The following is a 22009-nucleotide window of genomic DNA, read 5'->3' on the forward strand; positions in this document are numbered from 1 at the left end:
TAGTATAGTAAATACCTTTCTTTGTCCTGAAACTCAGAAATACCTAGTATAACATTATTCATAAACTAACTTGTCTAAATTTATAGTTTGAGAGAAAAATTGATTTTAAAACGTAGCCTACACGCCACACACAACACACGAACGTACACACGCATGGATGGAGCTAGCAGCAGATAGATTGATATCAGATCATCTAGCTATAGTAGCAAGAGAGTCTAGAGAGAGGTCACAGAGGTCAAATGAATAAATCATAACAAAAATAAAACAAGAAACAAAAAAAGGGAAGGTTATAGGTTGTCGTCTTTTTTATGACAGCTCTCTAAAAACTCCTCAACAAAATAACTTTTCTCAGATTGTGATCGTTTATTAAACTACACAGATATGCCTGATAAACGAACCGTTTTAGTTACTGGTAAAACTAATTTTTCGGAAGTATCCATGTTCTTGAATTGATTATTAAATTGTGTCTGACCTAGCCTAGCCTACTACTAGACCTAGGTAGGCCTAGGTACGTACGCCAGGCCTAGTCTAGCTAGATAGTAGGGCTAGGCCGAGATAGCCCTAGTTAGGTTATTCCATGATGTAGCAGGCTACCTTACTTGGCCTAAATAGACTAGTAGGCCTAGAGTAGTAGGTAAGAAAGACCTCTGCTGGCTGGCGTACCATTGCAAAGTTGCCCAAAACAAAGTGGCCCCAACGCATGACCCAATACAATGTCGCCCCAATACAAAGTCACCCCTAAACATTAAAATACTGTAGTTTGAAAAGTGCGTAAAGTTGCTCAATGATATTCTTGCGGAATTTGAACACAAAATAACACATGTAGGCATAAAAGGGGAAGCCCCGCCGTGTAGTTTCAGTTTCATAAAGAGAGCAAGCCCTGTCGTAATATTCTGCGGTCACACTAAATGTGCTAGCTCACCAGGGCAAACCTCTGCTGAAGTCGCTCCGATTTTTACAATTATGTTGCGTTGAAAATCGGTCGTATTTAATTTTTGTGCCAATAAAATGATCTAGATTATTTTGACTGTGTAGATATTTTTTAATTGGTCGATGAATATTTATTACTATAAATAAAATTGTTTTTATTTTTTATTTTTATAGGTCTAGGAGAAAGATGTGTGCATTCAAAACTGACAATTTGTAAACATAGTTTAAGATTATAATATTCGGTATAATGTCATTTAACAGTACATAATTATTTAAATGTGAAATATTTTATAGAGAACGTAGGCTACGCCTTTGTCTTTTATTTTATATGCAACAAATTAAGTTATTGGTTCTATTTAAATGATTGTAAAAATGATGTGTACATGCATGTTTTTACGTCGTACGTTTGTGTACCTTTTCATTGTCTTGTTTAATTTAAAATTCGATAAATGCCCGACATGAGAGTTGAAATGAATTTCATCAGTAAAATTATGCGGATGATTAAGGCGACTCATTTCTGAAAACAATCGGAGCTGCACCTTCTGCTACGTGTTTCTGCTGACCGGGGATTCCCCTTTTTAAAAAACGCGCACTGAATTGTGGACACTAAACAATATTTACAATCGTTTACATGGCCAAAATCTGGCGTCTTCTTATTTACTATAATACCTACATGTAATAATATCGACGATGAGATCGTTTTTTATTTAAGTTTTTTTTTATTTCTTCATTTTGAAAAGCATTGATAAAATGATGGTCATTACCATAATAATATTAAAAATAACAATAGACATACTTGTCAATAAAAACAATAAGGTAATAACTCATTATCTGACATAATGCTGTTTGTTTTAACCAATTTATACAATAGGCCTAAAATCTACATATTATAAATATCATTTGGTATACATTTATTATTATTATCCTAAAACTACTAAAGCAAAAATGAGCTGGTATCCACTTGTAGGCATCCTTATTAGTGGGGTTCCTTAGCTCTAAAAAAAGGGTCAATACTTCAAATTTGGTTAGAAGCATGAAATTTGTTATGGTAACTCGTACATGTGCATATATAGAAAGATTCGTAATTGTAAAATAACGAATAGGCAGGCTCTGGTAATCATATTAAGTAACATTTTCGAATTTAAACTTTCAAAACAAAACAAGAAACTTTTTTTAATGATTTTCAAAAAGCACATTACTTCATTGAAACCTGTAAAATAAAAATAAAAACACAAATTATGTATACAGTAATATTAGAGGAGAGGATCGAGATACATATTCATAATGTATACAAAATTTAGCATGACCAAAATGAAACGCAACCGATATCAAACGCAACTGATGATTAAAATTAAATTAATAGAATACTTCTTTGTCTAGCTAGTCTATTTTCCATACTTAGCAACAACAAATAAATAAAAAATGATATTTGAATTTAAACTATTTTAACATTAAAGGAGAGACTTTGTGACTTTTGGTTGGGGCGACTTTGTGATGGGGCGACTTTGCGATGGGGTGACTTGACCTGGATCCCCTCTCTAGACCTATGAAATAATACAAATTTGTATTAATAATGTATGCAAATAGTTTTATCATAAAATTGAAAACGCTTGCGCTGTTTCAAATTGTATGTGCAAATCGCACCACCCCATTAGCTGAATATAGAGCACATTCCAAACAAAATATGATTTATATGCTTTTAAAATCAGTTATGATGAATTTCTGATCATTTTTCTTCATGTTTAGTCCTGGTAATATTACCAATCCTTGCTGGTATTTAATAGTAATACACATTTTCTTTAGTTGTAGATTATCAATCAACCATCAAATTTTGATAGTGGAAAGATTGTGAAATCGTGAAATAACTTCCATGATCTTTTTTAGTTAAATTATAATTATATTTTAATTTGTTTCCTTGATAGGATTTGGCCCATTTGGCGACCATAAGATTAATGCCAGCTGGGAAGCTGTAAAGGAACTAACAAGTCTTGGTATACAACCAGACATTAACTTAGTGGTAGAGGAGATTCCAGTTGAATATCAGACTGTCACAGAAATTGTACCAGCTTTATGGCAATGTCACCAGCCTGTTGTATGTTGTCATTTACTTTTCTAAAATCACAAAACAAACCACATTATTTCATTACTGGTATTAAAAAAATATTTATATAAATTCACACATAAAAACACAGTATTCACCATGTATTTTTAAATGAATTAAAACTTAAAGACCCCTTCCCTAGGTTTTTTTAGATCTAATTTAAGATCACAAACTATATTTAATGTAAAAATAATACTATATGGTCCTATTGCGATAACTTTTTTCGTCTTTGAACGATTAAAATGTGAAAAATAAGTCGATTCTAATAATTATAGCGGCCCGCTATAAATCCCAAAATGCATTGCGCGCGGATTGATATTTTTGTTTACGATTGATCATGAGGCCAAAACAAATGGAAGACTCCTAACTTTTCAGTGAAAATACCGGGTTTTCCCCAATTTGTATCAACATAGTTTGGCAAAAATAGAAAGACAATTAATGCAGCAACTATACAATGTCAGGCTAGATATGTAGCTAGCGTACCATGTTCGTACGTTACCGATGTTTACCAGCTAGGCCTACAAAACTAAGCCTTAGCTAGGCTAGGCCTAAAGACCGTCCACGAAAGGTCATTCACCGCGAGCTATTTAGGTAATGCATTGTTTCTCACTTTTTATCATAATTTACCATATAACGTACATTTAAGATAAGGAATGACCTGGTTTAATGTTTTTAAAGTAATATATATGTATTATTGTTACAAAACGTCACAAATTGTAGGGAAGGGGTCTTTAAGCTTTGCCTAACACATTGTATTAAGAACATAGTGCAAACCTGTAAATTAACTCATAATAATGCCAGATAACCTAAAAGCACAAGTTATAAGAATAACTAGGATATATCAGTGCCACTCAAGAACCAAACATACAATGTAGCTATATAGAGTACATTTCAAAAGGTTTAATAACCTACTGTAGTACATTATTATTTAAATAGTAATTTATTACCGGTATATTATCATATAATATGAATGAATTATAGAAGTTGACATTTGTAACTGTAAAGTGCAAATTGCAAGTCAGTGCTTTGAGCAAATCTTTTGACAAATGTCCTCAAACAAATATTTTAAGCGGCATATCCAGCATTCTTGAAGATAGTTTCTTTTTCAACAAGTTTATGGAACATAATTTCAATGTACAGCGCTTTTGATAATGGTTTCAGAGGGCTATATCAAATTTGTATTGTAAATGAAGTAGTTATTGTTTATTTGTTATTGTATTGTAACAATACAACAAATATAACAAATGAGCAGATAGAAATATGATTATTGAAGTCTATACAACTAAAAAAAATATTTTAATTTGAATTACTGTAATGTTTGATTTATGAATACGACTATTGAACTCTTTCCATATTAGGACAATGCCTTTATTGAGACAGCAATTGAATGTATGAAATGTAATAATTATAATTAATAATTATAATATTTATGTATCTTTAGCTTATGGTTCATGTTGGAGTGTCAGGCCTAGCCACTGAGCTTACATTGGAACAACAAGCACACAATGGCACTTATGATAAACCCGATGTCAGGTTTATGATACCTAGAAATATGGTAGGAAAATATTGCTGTTATTTTTTTAAATATCATTCGAAAACAATTTGTCAAAAGTACTCTTTCACAATGATATTAATTGAAGCAAACAAGCTGTTTTTTATATTAATATAAAAAATACACTTTTAGTTGTTTAAGTTATTTTATATATAAAGTATTCTTTTATTATAATTATTTCACAACCAAACACAAGCTACTATTTAACAAACATTTAAATAATTGAAAAAATGCAACCCACTGTACAAGGCAGCCCAAGGAATTTTAAACACAGAGGGATGGTGTATTCTGTTTACAGGCATGGTTTCATAGCAATGTTTTTGATTATTTTGTATTTTAGTGTTGTAAGGAAGATGGTCCTCATCATATAGAAAGCCGTATCAAGATGTCATATATATGTCACAATATAAATATATCTGAATGTCCAGTCAAATCAGTTGTGTCACACAATCCAGGAAGGTAATATCATATCTGAGGTCGCAACTTGAAATTAAATATCCCCAGACAATGGGTATGCCAGAAACTTTCTAAGCATGGCATACATAGCTTTGGTGGAAAGTCGGTCACCATCTATAAATTGCCCTTTAAACCAAATGCACTATCTATCGGGTGTCACAAGTAGACAAAACTGAAGTCATAGCACTTTGGTTGCTTCAGAGAACGGCTACAGGTTACCATAATATACTGCAATTTAATCAGTAGTATGATCATAGAACTACAATATTCTCAATGTTGGTGGTTTTCCAGTTGTTTGATCACAATGCTTCCGTGCTGTGATGTGAATTATTATTATTGCATGCTTTGTTTTTGTTTTTTTTTTTTCAGATATTTATGTGACTTTATTTACTACACATCGCTGTATCATATACATGATAAACCTAACCAAGGGTCTGCTGCTTTCATTCATGTACCACCTCTAGGCAGGCCATACACAGCCAATCAACTTGCACAAGGTCTCAAATTAGCTATTATTAACATGTTGCAACAGAGTGAAGGAAACGATAATATCCCAGAATGCAACTCATGGCAATCTATTGCTACCTCATGATGCAGGCTTACATCATATATCATCATATTGACATTGTATTCAATTTAGTGTTATTATAGAGATCGGTTTTTACCAATTGGGAGGTTTTCATAATCTTGAAAATATGAAACAAAACAAAAACATAAACGTCACACATTTGTTAAACTCTGATCCCCATTTCATATTTGTAAAGTATATTCATGTTGCCGAATATAGGTTTTGATCTATTTTTTAAAATTTTAAAATTTACTAAAAAGGTGAGTTCAATTTTTATATACAGCAGTTTTTAAAGACCCATTCCCTACAATTTGTGACGTTTTGTAAAAATAATGCATATATATTATTTTAAAAACATTAAATGTACGTTTTATGGTAAATTATGATAAAAAGAGAGAAACAATGCACTACCTAAATAGCTCGCGGTGAATGTCCTCTTGTTGGCCGTCTTTAGGCATAACCTAGCTAAGCTTAGTCATGTAGGCCTAGCTGGTAAACATCGGTAACGTACGAACAACGTACGGTAGCCTGGTGTCGTATAGTTGCTGCATTAATTATCTTTTTGTTTTTGCCAGACTCTGTTGATACAAATTGGGTGAAACCCAGTATTTTCGCTGAAAAGTTAGGAGTCTTCTATTTGTTTTGGACTCACGATCAATCGAAAAGTGGGTGAATTACAGAAGGAAAACAAAAATATCAATCCACGCGCAATGCATGTTAGGATTTATAGTGGGCCGCGAAAATTGTTAGAATCGCCTTATTTTTCACATTTTTAACCATTTAAAGACGAAAAAAGTTATTTCAATAGGACCAATAGTATTTATTTTTACATCAAATGTAGTTTGTGACCTTAAATTAGAGATAAAAAACGTAGGGAATGGGACTCGTTCTGCCCAGGCAGCCAGGCAACACGTACATGCACTTCCTTCAAATTTACCGCTGCCATAGTTTGGATGACACCCTAAATATTTTGTAGCCATGCGAAACATAGTTTTACTGGCTTATGAAAACAAATACGTTTTTGTGACTTATCTGTTTTCCATATTTGTAGCGTTACGAAACCTCCCTATTATTTCAAAACATTATAAGCCTTGCCTACTGTATAAAGAAACTGAAACTATGTATGCAAAAGTGATGAATATGCTTTCTATTGGGACATGAACAAGTATACTCCCTCTAGTGTGTGGAGGTAGGAACCATTATATTTTGGAAACAGTCATTTTGTACCACCCTTTATTTCCTTGCCACATGAGATGCAACCAGACTAGCTGTGCCAAAGTTGATGTAAATATGGGTGGAGCTTGTAAATGACTTGCTGAGAATCAAAACATGGATTGAACGTTTCAAATGAATCTTGTGTATGGTTTAAGGAGAACAATGTTTGTAGTATTGCTCTCTGATCATACAAAAGTCAAAGCACAAAATATTAGTAACCATAACAACATTTATATTATTTATTATTCATTTATATCTAAATGTCGTGAACAAATTCAAGCATACACTTTTATGTATACAGTATTTAGATTTTATATTCTGCCTAACAGATGTTGACCAAAATATGCATGCATGAATTGTTTGCGTTCAATAAATTTGACCAAATCTGGTGTAAGGACATTTACAAATGCATGTAATGATTTAATAAAAAGAATAACATTTATTGTTATGTCATTTTTTAAGTTAATGTTCCAATGACCTTTACAATTTTAATAATACTCTAATTCTACACCTAAACAAGGTGTGATACAATGAACACTTTCAGTAAATAGCCTGGAAAATCGTTATTCAATTAATTATTTTACTTTAATATAATTACTAATCAATTACGGACAGATTTATATAATAATTCTTCTTATATATGACATTAGAAATAAAATAAGCGTATATATTAAATCATCTTTTCAAATTATGCATAATTTGCAGTGGAAAATCATTGCACACATTGACATTTGTGCAAATTGTTCAGATTGCTCAAAAGGTTAAAATATTGTTCCAATATGTGATAATGGAGAATTTTCATGTTTGTTTTTTTCATTCATTATCAGTAAAAGTTTTAAAAATAATTTGTACTTAGTATTTCAAAGCCTCTACAGTTTTTAATTTGTAAATAATATTGGGTTTCTTTTGAGACAAACTTTGTTTGTAATTGTTATTAATATTTATGTTTGTTAGAAAAAGTTCTTAATTTGTTTTGGTGCTATACTGCAATACATGCAGTATAGTTCATGCAGGACTCGATACATTTAAGCTCAACCCCATATCAAATACTATTACCATTTATTTGTTTAGTTTGTATAAATATATTCACAATATTATAATATATTTTGCTGGAGATTGTTATGAGTGAATTGTAAATTTTTTTCTGACTTTTATGCAAATGAATGTATAAGAGTTTATGGATCATATTGTTCACCATTATAAAATGGTGCAGGCATAATTTGATTACTGTATTCATACTCACATATTACCATTGTTCCAGATATTGTTAATTCACAATACAAAAGGTAAAACTGCACAATCAGGCAGTTTATAATATGGCCAAAATTCTAATGTTCAAATTGAAATTTTACCTGTATTTAAAACAAGTTTACTACAGGGTACATTCGTTTGAGATTACACTGGGAGTAGAACAATATATTTATACATGTAAATGTCTGGACAGATCCACTGATTCACCTTTCTAAAGAAACCTTAGATTTCCCAAGCTGCAAGCAATGCTCTTTTCATGCAAAAGAGTAAGTCTAATTTTCCTATATTTCAATTAAGCATTTACTATTCTAGCTTTTGTTGACATTTTAATAATAATAATAATAATGTATCTAGCAATAAGTTTATATATTATGTATCAAGATCATTAAAGTACTGTATGATTTTGTGAATTAATGCATTTCTTTTATTTTCTGGGCATAAATAAAATTGAAAGGAAAAAGCTCAAAACACACTTACAGCAACTTTTAAAATTTGAGAATATCGGAAGATAATGATTTAAGCAAAAAAATATAAGATAAATTAGAAAGCTATTCGAAAAACATGTAGAAGTGCGGTGCGATGTCTTTTAAATTTGTATAACTTTGACGAAAGAGATAAAAAAAAACTTTAAAATAAGATAACATCACAACATCCGATAGGCCGCACAATTTTTATATGAATTCATATCTACATCCCAGCAGCTTTTATAAGTTTTTAAAATTAAATTTAATGACATTTTTTGCCCTGATGACATCATCAAAATGAAACATTTTTTTTCATGAGAAAAATAATTGGTTGAGCTAAGGAAATATTTAAATTTGAGGAAAAATCGGGCACATGACGATTAATATTAATATATACAGTATTTATTTAGTTATTTATTTATTTAAAGTTTTAATGAATAATAATCCAGTTCGCCTATTTTTAAGTACATGTATTCTTTTTATATATTATATTTATCATTTTTATTTGTATGTGTACGCCATTTGTAAAATGAATTTCCAACATATTTTATGATGGACCAATAAATATTATCTTATCTTATTCTGGAACATTTAATGATATATAATAATAAATAAATAAATAAATAATGGTAGACTTTTATACAAATGTTTCTATGCACTTTGCCTTTGGCATGTCAAGTGAAACTAAAGGAACTCTTGCGAAACTAGGAGTGCTGATTGCAGCCTGTTACAACTGCTATTTTAGAAATCACCAGTTATCCTAGAACTAGAATGTAGTAAACCTCCAGTTAATGTAGAAACACCAATTCAAAATCAACACCAGCTAATGTAGCACGGTCAACAGCTAAGTTGTATTATATTTTTATACCGAATAAATAGTAATAAAAATTGCCTCACAGCTAATGTAGTTACTATCACCAGCAAATGTAGATTTACAAAACTTTTGTCTATTAAAATTTTGCAAATGCATCTCTTTACTTGCTCTATCAGTCTATCCACATCTCGAAATTGACCACACCCATAAATTGGCCATATCTCGCAAGCGACCACCCATTGTATTTGCTACCACCTCCTTAAAAGCGACTACAACCCAAAGTGACCATCCATGGTTATTGACCACCTCTTCTCAAAGCAGTGAGTCAGTTTCAAGATAATGGTTTTTGTCATAGGTGATAAAACAGACTTCATAGATTAATTTGGTGACCCAACAAAACTACAAAAGCCAATGCCAACATTTTGCATTTCAACAAACTGCAATTCAATCTCAAATTGAATGTTTTCTCCGAGTGGAAGTGTATACATTTTTGGTCTAGTAATCAATGAATGAATTAGACAGTATGTCCCAACTAACAAAATGAGCAACCCCACTAGAAATCAAATTTGTTTATGTTTGAATGTTTATTATGAATGAATTATATGTAAAATATACGAGCAAATTAAATCATAAATTACATAAATACAGGTAATAAGAATAAGTGAAACAAAACATAATCATTTGTCTTTATTTCCATCTAAACAAAATCTGCACTGTATATGCAAGGCAAGGATTTAGGAATGAGCTTTAAAATGTCAAAAATAAAATTACACCATCAAAACACAGGGTGTTCATAAAATATATTTTAAAATACTATTATTATTATTATTGAACCATTACCATGATGCAAAGATAGTGGAAATTATATTTCCAAAAAAATAAATGTTATGTCTATGTTAACATACAAGACTAGTATAAAAATAAGTCCTTGAATCTAGCAATTTGTGTTTATATACTTTCATACGTATTATCTTATCTTCACTTTCTACGGACAATTCAGCTGCTGACTTCATAGTAGCCTAATAATATTACAATCTGAATTACTGAGTTTGTTATCTAGGAATCATCTCTATGAATGATTTCAGACTACAAAAATGTATCCAGACTGGTTTTCTGTTCAAACACTGTACACAAGGTTTAGGTCTTGATTCTTTAGTTGTAGATGTTTATGGATTTATGTAGCAAAATGAAACATAACTTAATCTGAAATATACATAAAATAATAAGCACATAAGCAAGCACATCTGCAAGGACTGAAGAAGTTAAGATAATTTTATTATAAAATGATATTTACAATTCAACCTTGAGAAAGAAAATGGGTTGTAATTCTAAATATGTATGCATTATTAAAATGTTTAAATAAGTTTAAAAATCAGTAAAGGCAAGAAAAGAAATAGTTTACAAACAATATTGACAAAATGATCTAAAAGAAAATATTATATAACATAACAAACTATATATTCTGCAAGTATCATAAAAGTATCTATAAATATAATATATAGAATTATGTAACTTTTACCTTGTAATCTTCAAAAGAAGAACAAAATACTGACCATAAATTCAACTTTTGCATTTTACAATCGGTAAGTTCTCATTTTTTTAAAAACTTTAAGTTGGCACACTGCATTGTATGGGATGTGTCGACAAATGAATCACATGTCAAAATAAAGTGTGATGTGCCTAAATATGGTAGTGATATGGCATCATCGTGTCCATATGGACACATCACATTTTTTGTCACATAAAAGATAGTGTAGACAGAGCTTTAGCAGAATGTAATTCAAAAAGCCATGCCTATTAAAAAAAGTTTGTGCATAGGACAGCTCACAACTTGTTGTTAAGCTTCTTAATCATTATGGACCAAGCAATTGTTGCCATTATTATATAATACATGCTGGAATGTATATAACCATACTAACAAACTACTGCACTCCAACTGTTTAGCACTGCATTATGTGGCATTTAAATTAACTAATAGACAAAATTCCACACTGTACTGCTCTCTGCTCACTATATTATTATTTATATAGGTAGTTTTCAGTGACTGAGCCCATGTACTGGTTGGGGCAAAGGTGTCCATTTTGATTTACAACCATTAGAATATTATGATATTTTTTTTTAATGCAGTTTGGAATCTATACCTGTTGTAGTTAATGTTAATATAATAACAATAATACAATAATAATTGCATCTTTATGATCTTACAAAATGTCTATTAATCTACAAAACTATGATTTACAGTAATAATAATCATAACATAATGTGTTGACTAGAAACATGCATTGTATTAATCTTCTTAATCTTACTTTTGGTTTACAACTGATTTGTTGGTCCTTAAGGCACATGATATGTGGAAGAAACTAAAATGTATTCAACAAATGCATTTCATTTATGTTTGTCTGAGATGAAGAACTGAATGTTACAGGGTGAATTCTCACAGTGATACTATATTTATAAACTGTCATTATTACAACATGGCCAACATACTGTATAAAAATAGAATAAAACTATTGTAGAGAATTGTTGGATAATAAAATGTGAATAATTTTGTAATAAAATTCTTACATTTTTCCCTCTTCTCAGTTTAATTATGCAGCAAGATTTTGCTCAGGTTTATCGAGATTACTTTGCAGTGCAATTATTATATTGATATGGGGAAAAGTTTGAGACATACAGTACCCTCGAAAATGCAACAAAATGAACTGAGTATTAAGAGCTTCACAAAGCAGATATAGGGAACTAAAGGCAACGAAGCAATTAGTGTTTTATCAGAATATTTTTATGTCACAGTCTTCCCCTCCCCCCTCCCCAACCAGATTAAGCAAGGGAAAATAGCAAATTGTATTTGCTACATTCCTGTTTGTATTGGTTTTAATCATTTATAACAAATGCTAAACCTGTCATTGATTGTGAATTTTAACCAAAATCTGTAGAGTATAATTTTTATAATGTATTTCATCTAACTTTGCAATTAATCAATAATTAATCATTTTGTAACACTTTGCAGCTCACAGATTGTGATCTTCTGTATATATTATGTTTATTTAAAAATAATATAATCATACCGGGTAATATGCAAATGTGTATGGCCAATTGTAAACAGGAAACAGAACACACAGAGTATAAAGACATGGATGTGTGAAACAGTAACATAGCAGTAAACCCAAAGTGTGTAAAGACAAATAACGTGAAATATTTATGCAGCCTCTAATAAATTGTTTCATCTCTGATCTATCAAAAACAACATAATATATCTATACACAATGACCTTTACAAGTGCTTTGGTAAATTTCTGTTTACAAAATTCAATGAATTTGACCATTATGATGGTCTGATCCTATTATCAACCAACCACAACAATACATTTATTTATTTTCTATTTCATCACCAAAATGTCTTGCTAGTCATGTTATTTATCCCAGTATATAACAAGATGTTATATCTAAATATTACACATCCCTAATATGTCATATTTCTATTTAAGAACACAATACATAGTCTATATGAAATATTATATTAAAAGTTAGAAAGTTAACAAAAGAACAAATGATAAGTACAAAAATAGTTCATCTACTCAAATAACTATATAATATAGTTGCCCCAAAATGTACATAGTATAAGTATCTTACAATTCTAAAACAAAGATTTTTTTCTTTTAAAAACTTAATAAACATTCACTACCCACTACAGTATATAGAAATGTTGAATATGCTGTACAAACTATACACAATAAAACAAAATATACACCAATGGAAACTTAATATTACAATGTAGAAATATAAACTTAGTTTGCGATACAAAGAATACTATTGTTTCGGCGTATGCTGATGAAACAGCACTACACTTTGTGCTGATTTCTCTTTGTTTCAAACCCGTCAAAAAATATCTATTATAAAACCAAATTTGCTTACTATGTTATACTTTGAATATAGGGATCTTTCTATAAACTTGCATTATATTCTCTATTCAAGTGCATATAAAATTCCTGATATAACTTTCATTTATTCCCTAAGCCTTATGGGATTGATGCTTCTTATACAATGAGCTCTTCATCTTTCAATGCAGACCCACGTCCACTATCTGTGTCTCTGCTATTTGCACTAGACTTACGACGTTCGGTAGAAGATGCTGTTCCGTTCTTTTCTCTTCCTTTCTTCCGCCTTTGACTGTCGCGAATTGTACCGGACGTGATCATTCTACCAAAACCTTCTTGGTGCGAAAACGCATAACCAGAGCCTGCAGATTGAGGGCGCCTTCTACTGATACCATCCTCTCGAATGGAATCTTTATGACCTCTAGGTTTGTCCTTTCTAGTAACTTTACCATTCATACTGCCTTCATCATCGGTACGCTTGAACGCCTTAAGTTCAACAACATTGTCTTTATCTTCCTTAGCTTGGATTGCTTCTTGCTGTTGTAGAATGCGCACTTTCTCTGCAAGTGTTGGTGCGACGTCCATCGCAATGGCACGCTTACCGGCTACAGGCATAAGTAATATTACACACACAAGAGGCATACTAAACCAGAAAGTTGGCATTGTACACATAACACGTGCTGAACCAACAAACGTGAAGATGGCAAAGAAGAACTCGTACATGAGGTCGCTGTACATGATGAAGACTACAATCCAGTAAGAAACAATACTTAACCAGATACAGACATGGTTGAATACTGTCCAATATGCTGTGTCCATTGCCATCTAAACATAACAAAAACATGTTATTACTTGCCTCAGGTCAGGTACAATTCACAGTTTGTCATCAACTAAAATTGCAATCTTTATTTTTATTTCACTTTTACATGGACAGTGCAGTTAGCTAAAATATACCAATTTTGTCTCTTTATTGGAACAGTAAATAAAATGTTTTGACAATTCTTAATATGTGTGAAAAAAAGATAAGTAACTAAATTTGAACTTGTTACCGTGACAAGTTCAGGTTATCCGCGCTGGACGCCAACAATTATTATGCAAGCATAAATATTTTGTTATAAATACTTTTTTACCTTGAAGTTTACAACCAAAACCAACATGGTAGCTAGAACACATCCAAATGTAGTCTGTGAACCTGCTGGTGTACCGTCTGGATTCACCACATCTAAAAAGGTTCCTAAAAACAAGATAATACATAATAGTATGTTAGAATAATTGTAAAGTTGTGTATACCAAAATGTTGTACCAGACAAACTCTCAATTTGGAACTTCAAGGTGCTAGAGAACTGAGCAGTGAAAACTGTTTCTCTGTGTTAACTTCATTCTTTCTTTACAATTTGTTGGTAATTTTATATTATTTCATATCTTCTTTCTTCATTATTTGTGCATAATTCTATCGTAAATTTATGTGCCGTATTGTCGTGTCAATGTTACCAAGAATGGATTTATCTCACATATTTGTCTTCTTTTTAATAATTGTGTTGTTAAAGATAATTCTATTGATCTCTTTTTTGACCGTTATAATTGTTTTTGTAATAAAATTAGTAAGATTGTATAACTTTGTATTGTATAGGTCTTAAGATATATATATTATTCAATTCTGTAAGGGGCGGGTTTCCCGCTGTTGAATGAGATTATGAAATAAATAAATAAATAAAATTTGTTAAATGTATTTTTTTATATTGTATTTTACATTGTAAACCGTTTAAATTAGTTAAGTATAAATAATAGATGTTTATATTTGGATATCAGCTGGCCTGCAAGTTCAGCTGGAAGGGTTACCCTCTCAAAATAAATAAGTGGAAATAAATAATAAATAAATGCTTAAAAACATTTGTATATAGACAGTTACTGTTATCTATTATTAATGGCAATACTATGCTATTACCTGAAGTAAAAATTTAGGAAACAAAAATTTAGTTTCTCCTCATTGTAAGGTCAATTCGCTCTGAATTGTAAATCTTGTAAAAATTAAAAATCAACAAGATGACATACCATAACAAACAAAGAAGAGTGTAAGTGATGTGACCGTTCCTGCTACGACACTTTTAGTGAACACCCAATAGTTAAAGTATTCATTTTTCTGTCCCGGTTTATACAAGGCTGGAAATCTGATACACATATCCTCATTAACATCCTGTAAAAAACATTTAGAAATAGTTTAAGTAGTGCTTTTAAATCGTTAATATTGAGTGCTACAAATAATGTAGCCGACACATAGGTTTATTGATACATATCCTGTATGGATGGCAAAATTGTGACAATTACAAACATGACATTAAAATACTGTAATAGTACGAAAATACGAAATAGTATATGTTTAGTCCATATTAAACTTACCTGATCAAAGATCCCAAGAGCTATGACAGGAAGAGATGTGAATACAATATTGTACAAAGTAATAAACCATTGATCATATACAGCCTAGAAAGAAGAACCAACAACATTATTTTACTACGAGTTGTTTTGAGTGGAAATCAAACAAATAATCTAGCTGACATAAACAAATATACAGAATATTATTAGGTTGGGTAACATAGCAAAATTATATTTCATACAAACAATACATATCTTATAAACAAATCCTTTACTTACCATAGCAGAAAAGCCACAATAGAAGGCAAACCAAAAATGACTGAGTGTAAATGCAAAATTCTTGTAGAAAAAATAAGACAAGAACTTGCTCATACGCACATACGACCATCGTCCGTGAACGAGCAACAACCGTTCAAGGAACCGAAACTGACCAAATGAAAAATCACTTGCCAATACAGCTTGCATTCCCTCTTGACCGCTAATTCCAACACCAATGTGTGCAGCTAAAAACAAACAATATGTACATTTAATTTTAATTAAAATTTAAATTAAATTTATATTTTAAAATATTATATAATATATATGTATATAACTTTTAATATTAGATATTTAGATTTACCATTGGTAAATTGGGTTATGGTTTGGAATTATGTCTTACTTAGACATAAACCAAGCAATAAGATGTAGTAAAGTCTTAAGACTACTACAGCTAGATTCTATCAAAGGTCAGGAAGGGGATATTTTTCTTTACGAATAGGTACATAAAATCATAGACAGACCATGGACCTACACGTCCATGAGAGACTATAGTGCTTTAAGTGGTTCAATCAAAATTTTAAGAAATAAGGATAAATGGATCATTTCAAAGGAGAAAATTAATAAGATATTGACATAACATAATACCATATTATTACATTTCAGTTATGATTGCACAAAATGGCTGACTGGGTTCATGTTCTATTGAACATGGTGTCTCTAGTTACCTTTTATCATACTGACATCATTGGCGCCATCTCCTATTGCAAGTGTCACTGCTTTCTTGTATTTCTTCACAAGGTTAACGACCTGTGCCTTTTGCAAGGGAGTGACACGGCAACATATTATGGTTTTGCAGAAACAAGCGGCCTCAAGGAAAATCTGTTCAATATCTGCTTGCAGTGCATGTACCTGTAGATGGCAAGGCAAAAAACAAATTTACAAATTGCTGCTATTTCACCCTTATAGCACAAGCAGTAACTACAGTTGACGAGAAATATATTACTTTAAACTATGAAAAGCGACTGTAATCACTCAGGGGAATAGGCTTTTACAAAATGACTGGCTAACATAACATTTTGTTTTTGATTGAACTGAACCAGTTTAAGAAGTACAACCTGAGATGGTTTTAAGTGTATTATTAATAACTTACTAAGCTGGCTCCAGTGATCACAATCGCAAAACTATAGATACTAGCCAGCTGTTCCAAATTCTTCTTGTCATCTTCTTCGTCATCATCCTCATCAACAATATCATCCTCATCACTTCTCATCTTGTTCTTTATCCCCATGGTATCACAAATCTTATCAAGAGTGTCATAGACAATTTGTTTGACATCTTCCTCCTCTGTTTGGTTGATAACAAACACCTCATTGAACTGGTCTGTTAGCAGACGACACGAGTATCCAATATTGATAGCTGTTTCTTGTTTGTCGCCTGTCAACACCCACACTTTGATATTACCCTATAAAAAAACAACATATAGTTGATGTTATATATATATATAAATTAACAAGACACAGAATAATATCTAAACTGGCCAGTGATACTAAATTTTAATTGGATAGTGACTCTTTAAACACCCTACGACGGAACAGCACTATTTCTCAATTGTACGTATGCGCAAATCTTTCAGTATATTAATTCACAAACCGCGATATCTGCAAGCTGAAAGCAAACAAGCAAAAATGTTTAATTGTACTAAGCTTATAAATTGAAAAATTGTCCTCTATTCAAATATTTTCAATATCTAAAACAAGCACACTACTATAAAGCTTATTTATTAGGTGTGCAGGCACTGTTTTGGCCAAGAAAAATTCTGGTTTTGCAAAAGAGCAAGGATTGTAATCCAGGCATACTGTGATTGATAAGAAACCAGGTAAGCCTCCTATATACACTGCTACTACAACAGTTATTGTTTTGAAGAATATAAATTTGTGAAATAAACGCTACTGCATGCCATTGAATTCAAATTCCTGTAATTGGCGATATCACTGTTGGATAAATGTGAAATAAAATAAAATAAAATAAAAACTAAATTTGACTATACTAATAGTTTTGCATAAAAATGCATTATTGTATTTGTATTATTGCTAAGAAAGTGTCCCCAAATATGTGAGGCTGTACCAATATTAGTACCTTGATAAGATTCTCAATAGTTTGTGGAACACCATCTTGAAGTTTATCTTCAATTGCTGTTGCACCCAGCAACAACATGTCCTTCTCAATCTCCTCTTGGAGCGCACACACCTTTTCTTCTCTGTCCTTCTGTGCCGTTCTACAACACAATACAAATCAATATTCATGAAAATAGTAATTTCCAATTTTTCATGATTTAAAACAATGTACCAATGTCGATGGCTTAATATACTAGAAAGATTTTGTTGTCAAGCCATTGACATTCACATGTGGCAATTACCCTCTTTATTTCTCAGCCATAAAGTGAAGTATGGAACTTTCAACATATACTACAATCCAAAGCACAATAATGTCTGTTGTGCATTTATAATATGATACATATTGTAGTTCATTTATTAATAATAATGTATTGAAGCGCACTCGCAATACAAGCTAAATTATGTTACATTTATTCAAACATTATTGAAAAATTAATTTTTTACATACAATTACGATGTTGAATTGGAATAAATGTTGAAAATTATATATATTTATTTATTATTTATTCTTTATACTGGGTAGCCTCTTCAGTCTAAGTGTATATGATGAGTTTGTATATATAATGCCATTTTCTTTTTCAGAAGTACAGTTTACAAACATAAACAAATTTTTGTTCAGAAAAAAAAAAAAATTAACAATGGAGAATGCATTAAAAAATCATACGAAGCTTCATGGTATCTCATGTTCCACTCATTGTATTCTTCATCTTTTATATCCCGCATTGCTAAAACCAAAGTCCTAAGTCCTTCATTTGCAAAGTCCTGTTAAGACAAATAAAAAATAAATACAAAAATGAACCAATAACAACAATTACACGGATACATCAATCTCAAATTGATCAAACACAACAACATAAAACAGTAAACCGCAACACAAAACAGCAAACCGCAACTCAAAACCGAAAACCGCAACACAAAACAGCAAACCGCAACTCAAAACAGCATACCGCAACTTGAGTTCAGTTCAACTTAGCAGTAATTCTTATCAAACTCATTGTTGCTATTCACCGTAAAATGCATCACTGTTATTCAATGTCGCAACTCATAGTTACAATTACCATAACAACTTATCGTAATTCAGCAGTACAATTCAGTATGAAATGCAGTGCAACAGAATTATAACAATAATAATATTATCTTATTACACTTACATTTAAATGTTCTTGCGTAACATCTTGCAGAAAGACGCTCGCTTCACCCAGTCTCTCAAAGACAACGTTATCTGCACCTTTGCAGAATAACTTGATGCGATTATTTTGTCTCACAATAACCGACATTCGTTTACGTACGTTATTGAAATCCAAGATTTGAAGAAGTTCGTATGTATCTTCTCTTCCTTGAACATCAATCGTGATAGTTGTTGGCGTACGTGACTAAAAACAAAAAAATTGGAATTTAAACACTAGAAACAATGCAATTCCTACAACAAGGTTTGCACATTACAATACCAGAAGATGATTCAATAGTTATATAGTAAATAAATGAAATTTAAAAAAAGTTTTAAAAACTAAAAACTAACTTTGAAGGTGAAACCAAAATTTCTTGCAGCACCAACTAATGCTGCTTCATCAGGGGACTGTGCTTGGTATGTTAGGCTTCCTGAAAGTTAAAAATAAAATGAGAGTGTCATGGACAGACAACAAATGGTTTAATGCTCCATCTTGCCATCTTGTACCAAGATGGTACGGGCAGATATCGTACCTTCTCATACAATTTTTAAATTAAATTGTTTTCACATGAGTAATACCCCCATCTCACTAGAAGCTGATCAGGGGAGACCATGGCGATCTATCCCGATCTGTAAATCAGCTTCAATTTTTATTTTTAGACACTCTACTACATGGGTACTGAGCTACAGCCGTGCTACAGCGATTGTGTTATGCACGCACGTATAGCAATAGTAATGCATTTCCAGAGTGCAGATCCAAATACGATGGAGAAGACAGAGTTATGGCCAAGCCCTGTTATTGACAATTGGCCCTGCTAGTACTGGGCTTCTGGGCCGATTGTACACATTTTCATATAAACCTTGGCGATCCAGAGGATCTGCTCATTCAAAATTTAGAAAAGATGGATGTCCACAACATGGTACAGCCTGGCCATCCTACAACAATTCCAGATGGAAATGGAGTACATAAGGAGAAGAAGACCCAAGATATTTTGGGTCCATGTATGGTTGTCTACACCAAGACGAAATGAATTTGGCCATTGTGACATGTTGATGAGAGAGCTCAGAATGGAAGATACCACATTATTCTTCAATTATTTGAGAATGGGGCCCAGAATTGAGAAGGCAAACACACGTTTCAGAAAATGTCTAGAACCAGGCTTGGAGCTGGCCATCACCATCAGACACCTGGCTTCAGGAGACAAGTACTCCATATGCAGCATAATTCCTGAAGTTTGTCAAGCCATAGTACAAGAATACAAGAATGAGTTGGTGAAATTTCCAAGATTGGCGTCCAATTGCTGAAGAATACCAAAGAAGATGGAATGTGCCACATGCATGTGGTACTCTGGACTAAGACGTCCTGCTAATTCTGGCTCCTTGTATCACAACTATAAAGGGTTCTTCTCTGTCAATAATAAAATAATAAATAAATTCTGGCTAAGTTGGGTCATGTTTGTGATAACTTTTATCTTCTTGGCTTTTCTCTATTACGCGTGTAGCGGGACTGTAGAAACTAAACAGCCATGGACGCAGTAGAAACGGCCCGCTAGTTTGTCCAAAAAGGACCTACGGTCGAAGGCGCTTCTGCCCCGGTTCTACCCCATTATAGGTGATTGAGTCCCGTTGGACCCCCATAAATGGAGATTGTACGACGACAACACCCGATCAGCAGCCGTAAAAGCTGCATTCTGGACTGGCCCCGATGTCGCCATGTAAATTTTGAACATGTCCAAAATTTACGCGGATTATGCTGTTCCATCCCGATCACAGACGCTTCGTCCCATAACCACTACTCTACAGCTGATCAAGCAAGATCTGGGCCGGTTTGGCCATCGTAGTACAATCGCTTTCTAGTGAGATGGGGGTACTACGTAAATCTTACCGTCATCACCATGTTCCGCCATCACTGTGTGGCAAAGTGCTAGCAGTCTGAAGAACAACCAGGTTTGCCGATCTCCATTGTCCACTCCATTTTTCAGTGTTTCATCATAAAATTCAAAGCTTTCTTCGTACCATTTGTTTTTGGAGAAGTCAACTTTTGGAGTATCCTACAAAGAATAATCAAAATTGGATCAGATATGGACCACAACCTGATATTTTGAGATACATTAACAGTAAACACAGAATATTTAAACATAACTGCAAAAACATGACACGTTTAGTATAAAATAACAGACATCACAGAAATAAAACAGTTCAGAAAAGATAAGCCACATGACATCTTCAGTTTCTTTATTCTTTATTTTTCTTTATATTTTAGCATTCTAGTCTAAATTTGAGAAAAGTCAAAGAGATTAGGGTATGACCCAAAACTACTTGGATAAAATATGGAGAATTACACAAAAAGGAAAATAAATAGTCTATGCACACTGGTCAATATTCTCTGTGATGATGATGACTTCAGAATATAATTATCAATAGCAGAGAAGTTTGGGACTGGATGGCATGTCTGCTGCCACCAAGCTATTGTCGCATAGACTTGAAATATGCAGATAACCTCAAAAAAACGAAATTTGGTAAAAATGAAATATACTGGCAGTATATTTCATCTTTAACAAATTTCCTTTTAAATTAATTTGCAGTTATTAAAACACAATACAACACAGACTTTCTATTACTTTTATTCAAATTAACCCTAAAGTTAGAAAAAACATTAGTAAAATTACCAGGCTGCTGGATCCTTTGAAATAATTTATAATGTAATTTACATCATTTTATGTGTCTCATCTAGATTATCTTATGTTCTCTTATGTGCTGTAATCACTTTTTGTGCATTGACATCATTATGTGGGTATCATCTAGGTAACA

General features: G+C 32.1%; 2 protein-coding genes across 4 annotated transcripts in view; one reads left to right on the plus strand and one right to left on the minus strand.

Annotated features, from left to right (window-relative positions):
- Positions 1–287: 287 nt before the first annotated feature.
- On the plus strand, positions 288–5818 carry LOC144853840 (pyroglutamyl-peptidase 1-like). Its single transcript, XM_078711694.1, has 5 exons — positions 288–412; positions 2853–3022; positions 4473–4586; positions 4924–5042; positions 5409–5818. Exons 1-5 carry the CDS (start codon positions 382–384, stop codon positions 5629–5631), a joined length of 657 nt encoding a protein of 218 aa, XP_078567820.1. The 5' UTR covers positions 288–381; the 3' UTR covers positions 5632–5818.
- A 4205-nt stretch (positions 5819–10023) lies between these two features.
- Positions 10024–22009, minus strand: part of LOC144853794 (putative phospholipid-transporting ATPase IM) — a 33124-nt gene continuing 21138 nt past the window's right edge. For all 3 annotated transcript variants that reach the window (XM_078711630.1, XM_078711627.1, XM_078711628.1), the window contains 12 exons: positions 21084–21249; positions 19550–19629; positions 19182–19403; positions 18695–18792; positions 17993–18131; positions 17007–17318; positions 16582–16765; positions 15878–16101; positions 15623–15706; positions 15278–15419; positions 14356–14459; positions 10024–14050 (listed from right to left, as the gene is read on the minus strand). In XM_078711630.1, the coding sequence (XP_078567756.1) occupies positions 13385–14050; positions 14356–14459; positions 15278–15419; positions 15623–15706; positions 15878–16101; positions 16582–16765; positions 17007–17318; positions 17993–18131; positions 18695–18792; positions 19182–19403; positions 19550–19629; positions 21084–21249 (2421 nt within the window). In that variant the 3' untranslated portion in view covers positions 10024–13384. The remainder of the gene's footprint in view (positions 14051–14355; positions 14460–15277; positions 15420–15622; positions 15707–15877; positions 16102–16581; positions 16766–17006; positions 17319–17992; positions 18132–18694; positions 18793–19181; positions 19404–19549; positions 19630–21083; positions 21250–22009) is intronic.

This window comes from Antedon bifida, chromosome 10, assembly GCF_963402885.1.
Source record: "Antedon bifida chromosome 10, ecAntBifi1.1, whole genome shotgun sequence".
In the NCBI taxonomy this organism is placed as follows: domain Eukaryota; kingdom Metazoa; phylum Echinodermata; class Crinoidea; order Comatulida; family Antedonidae; genus Antedon; species Antedon bifida.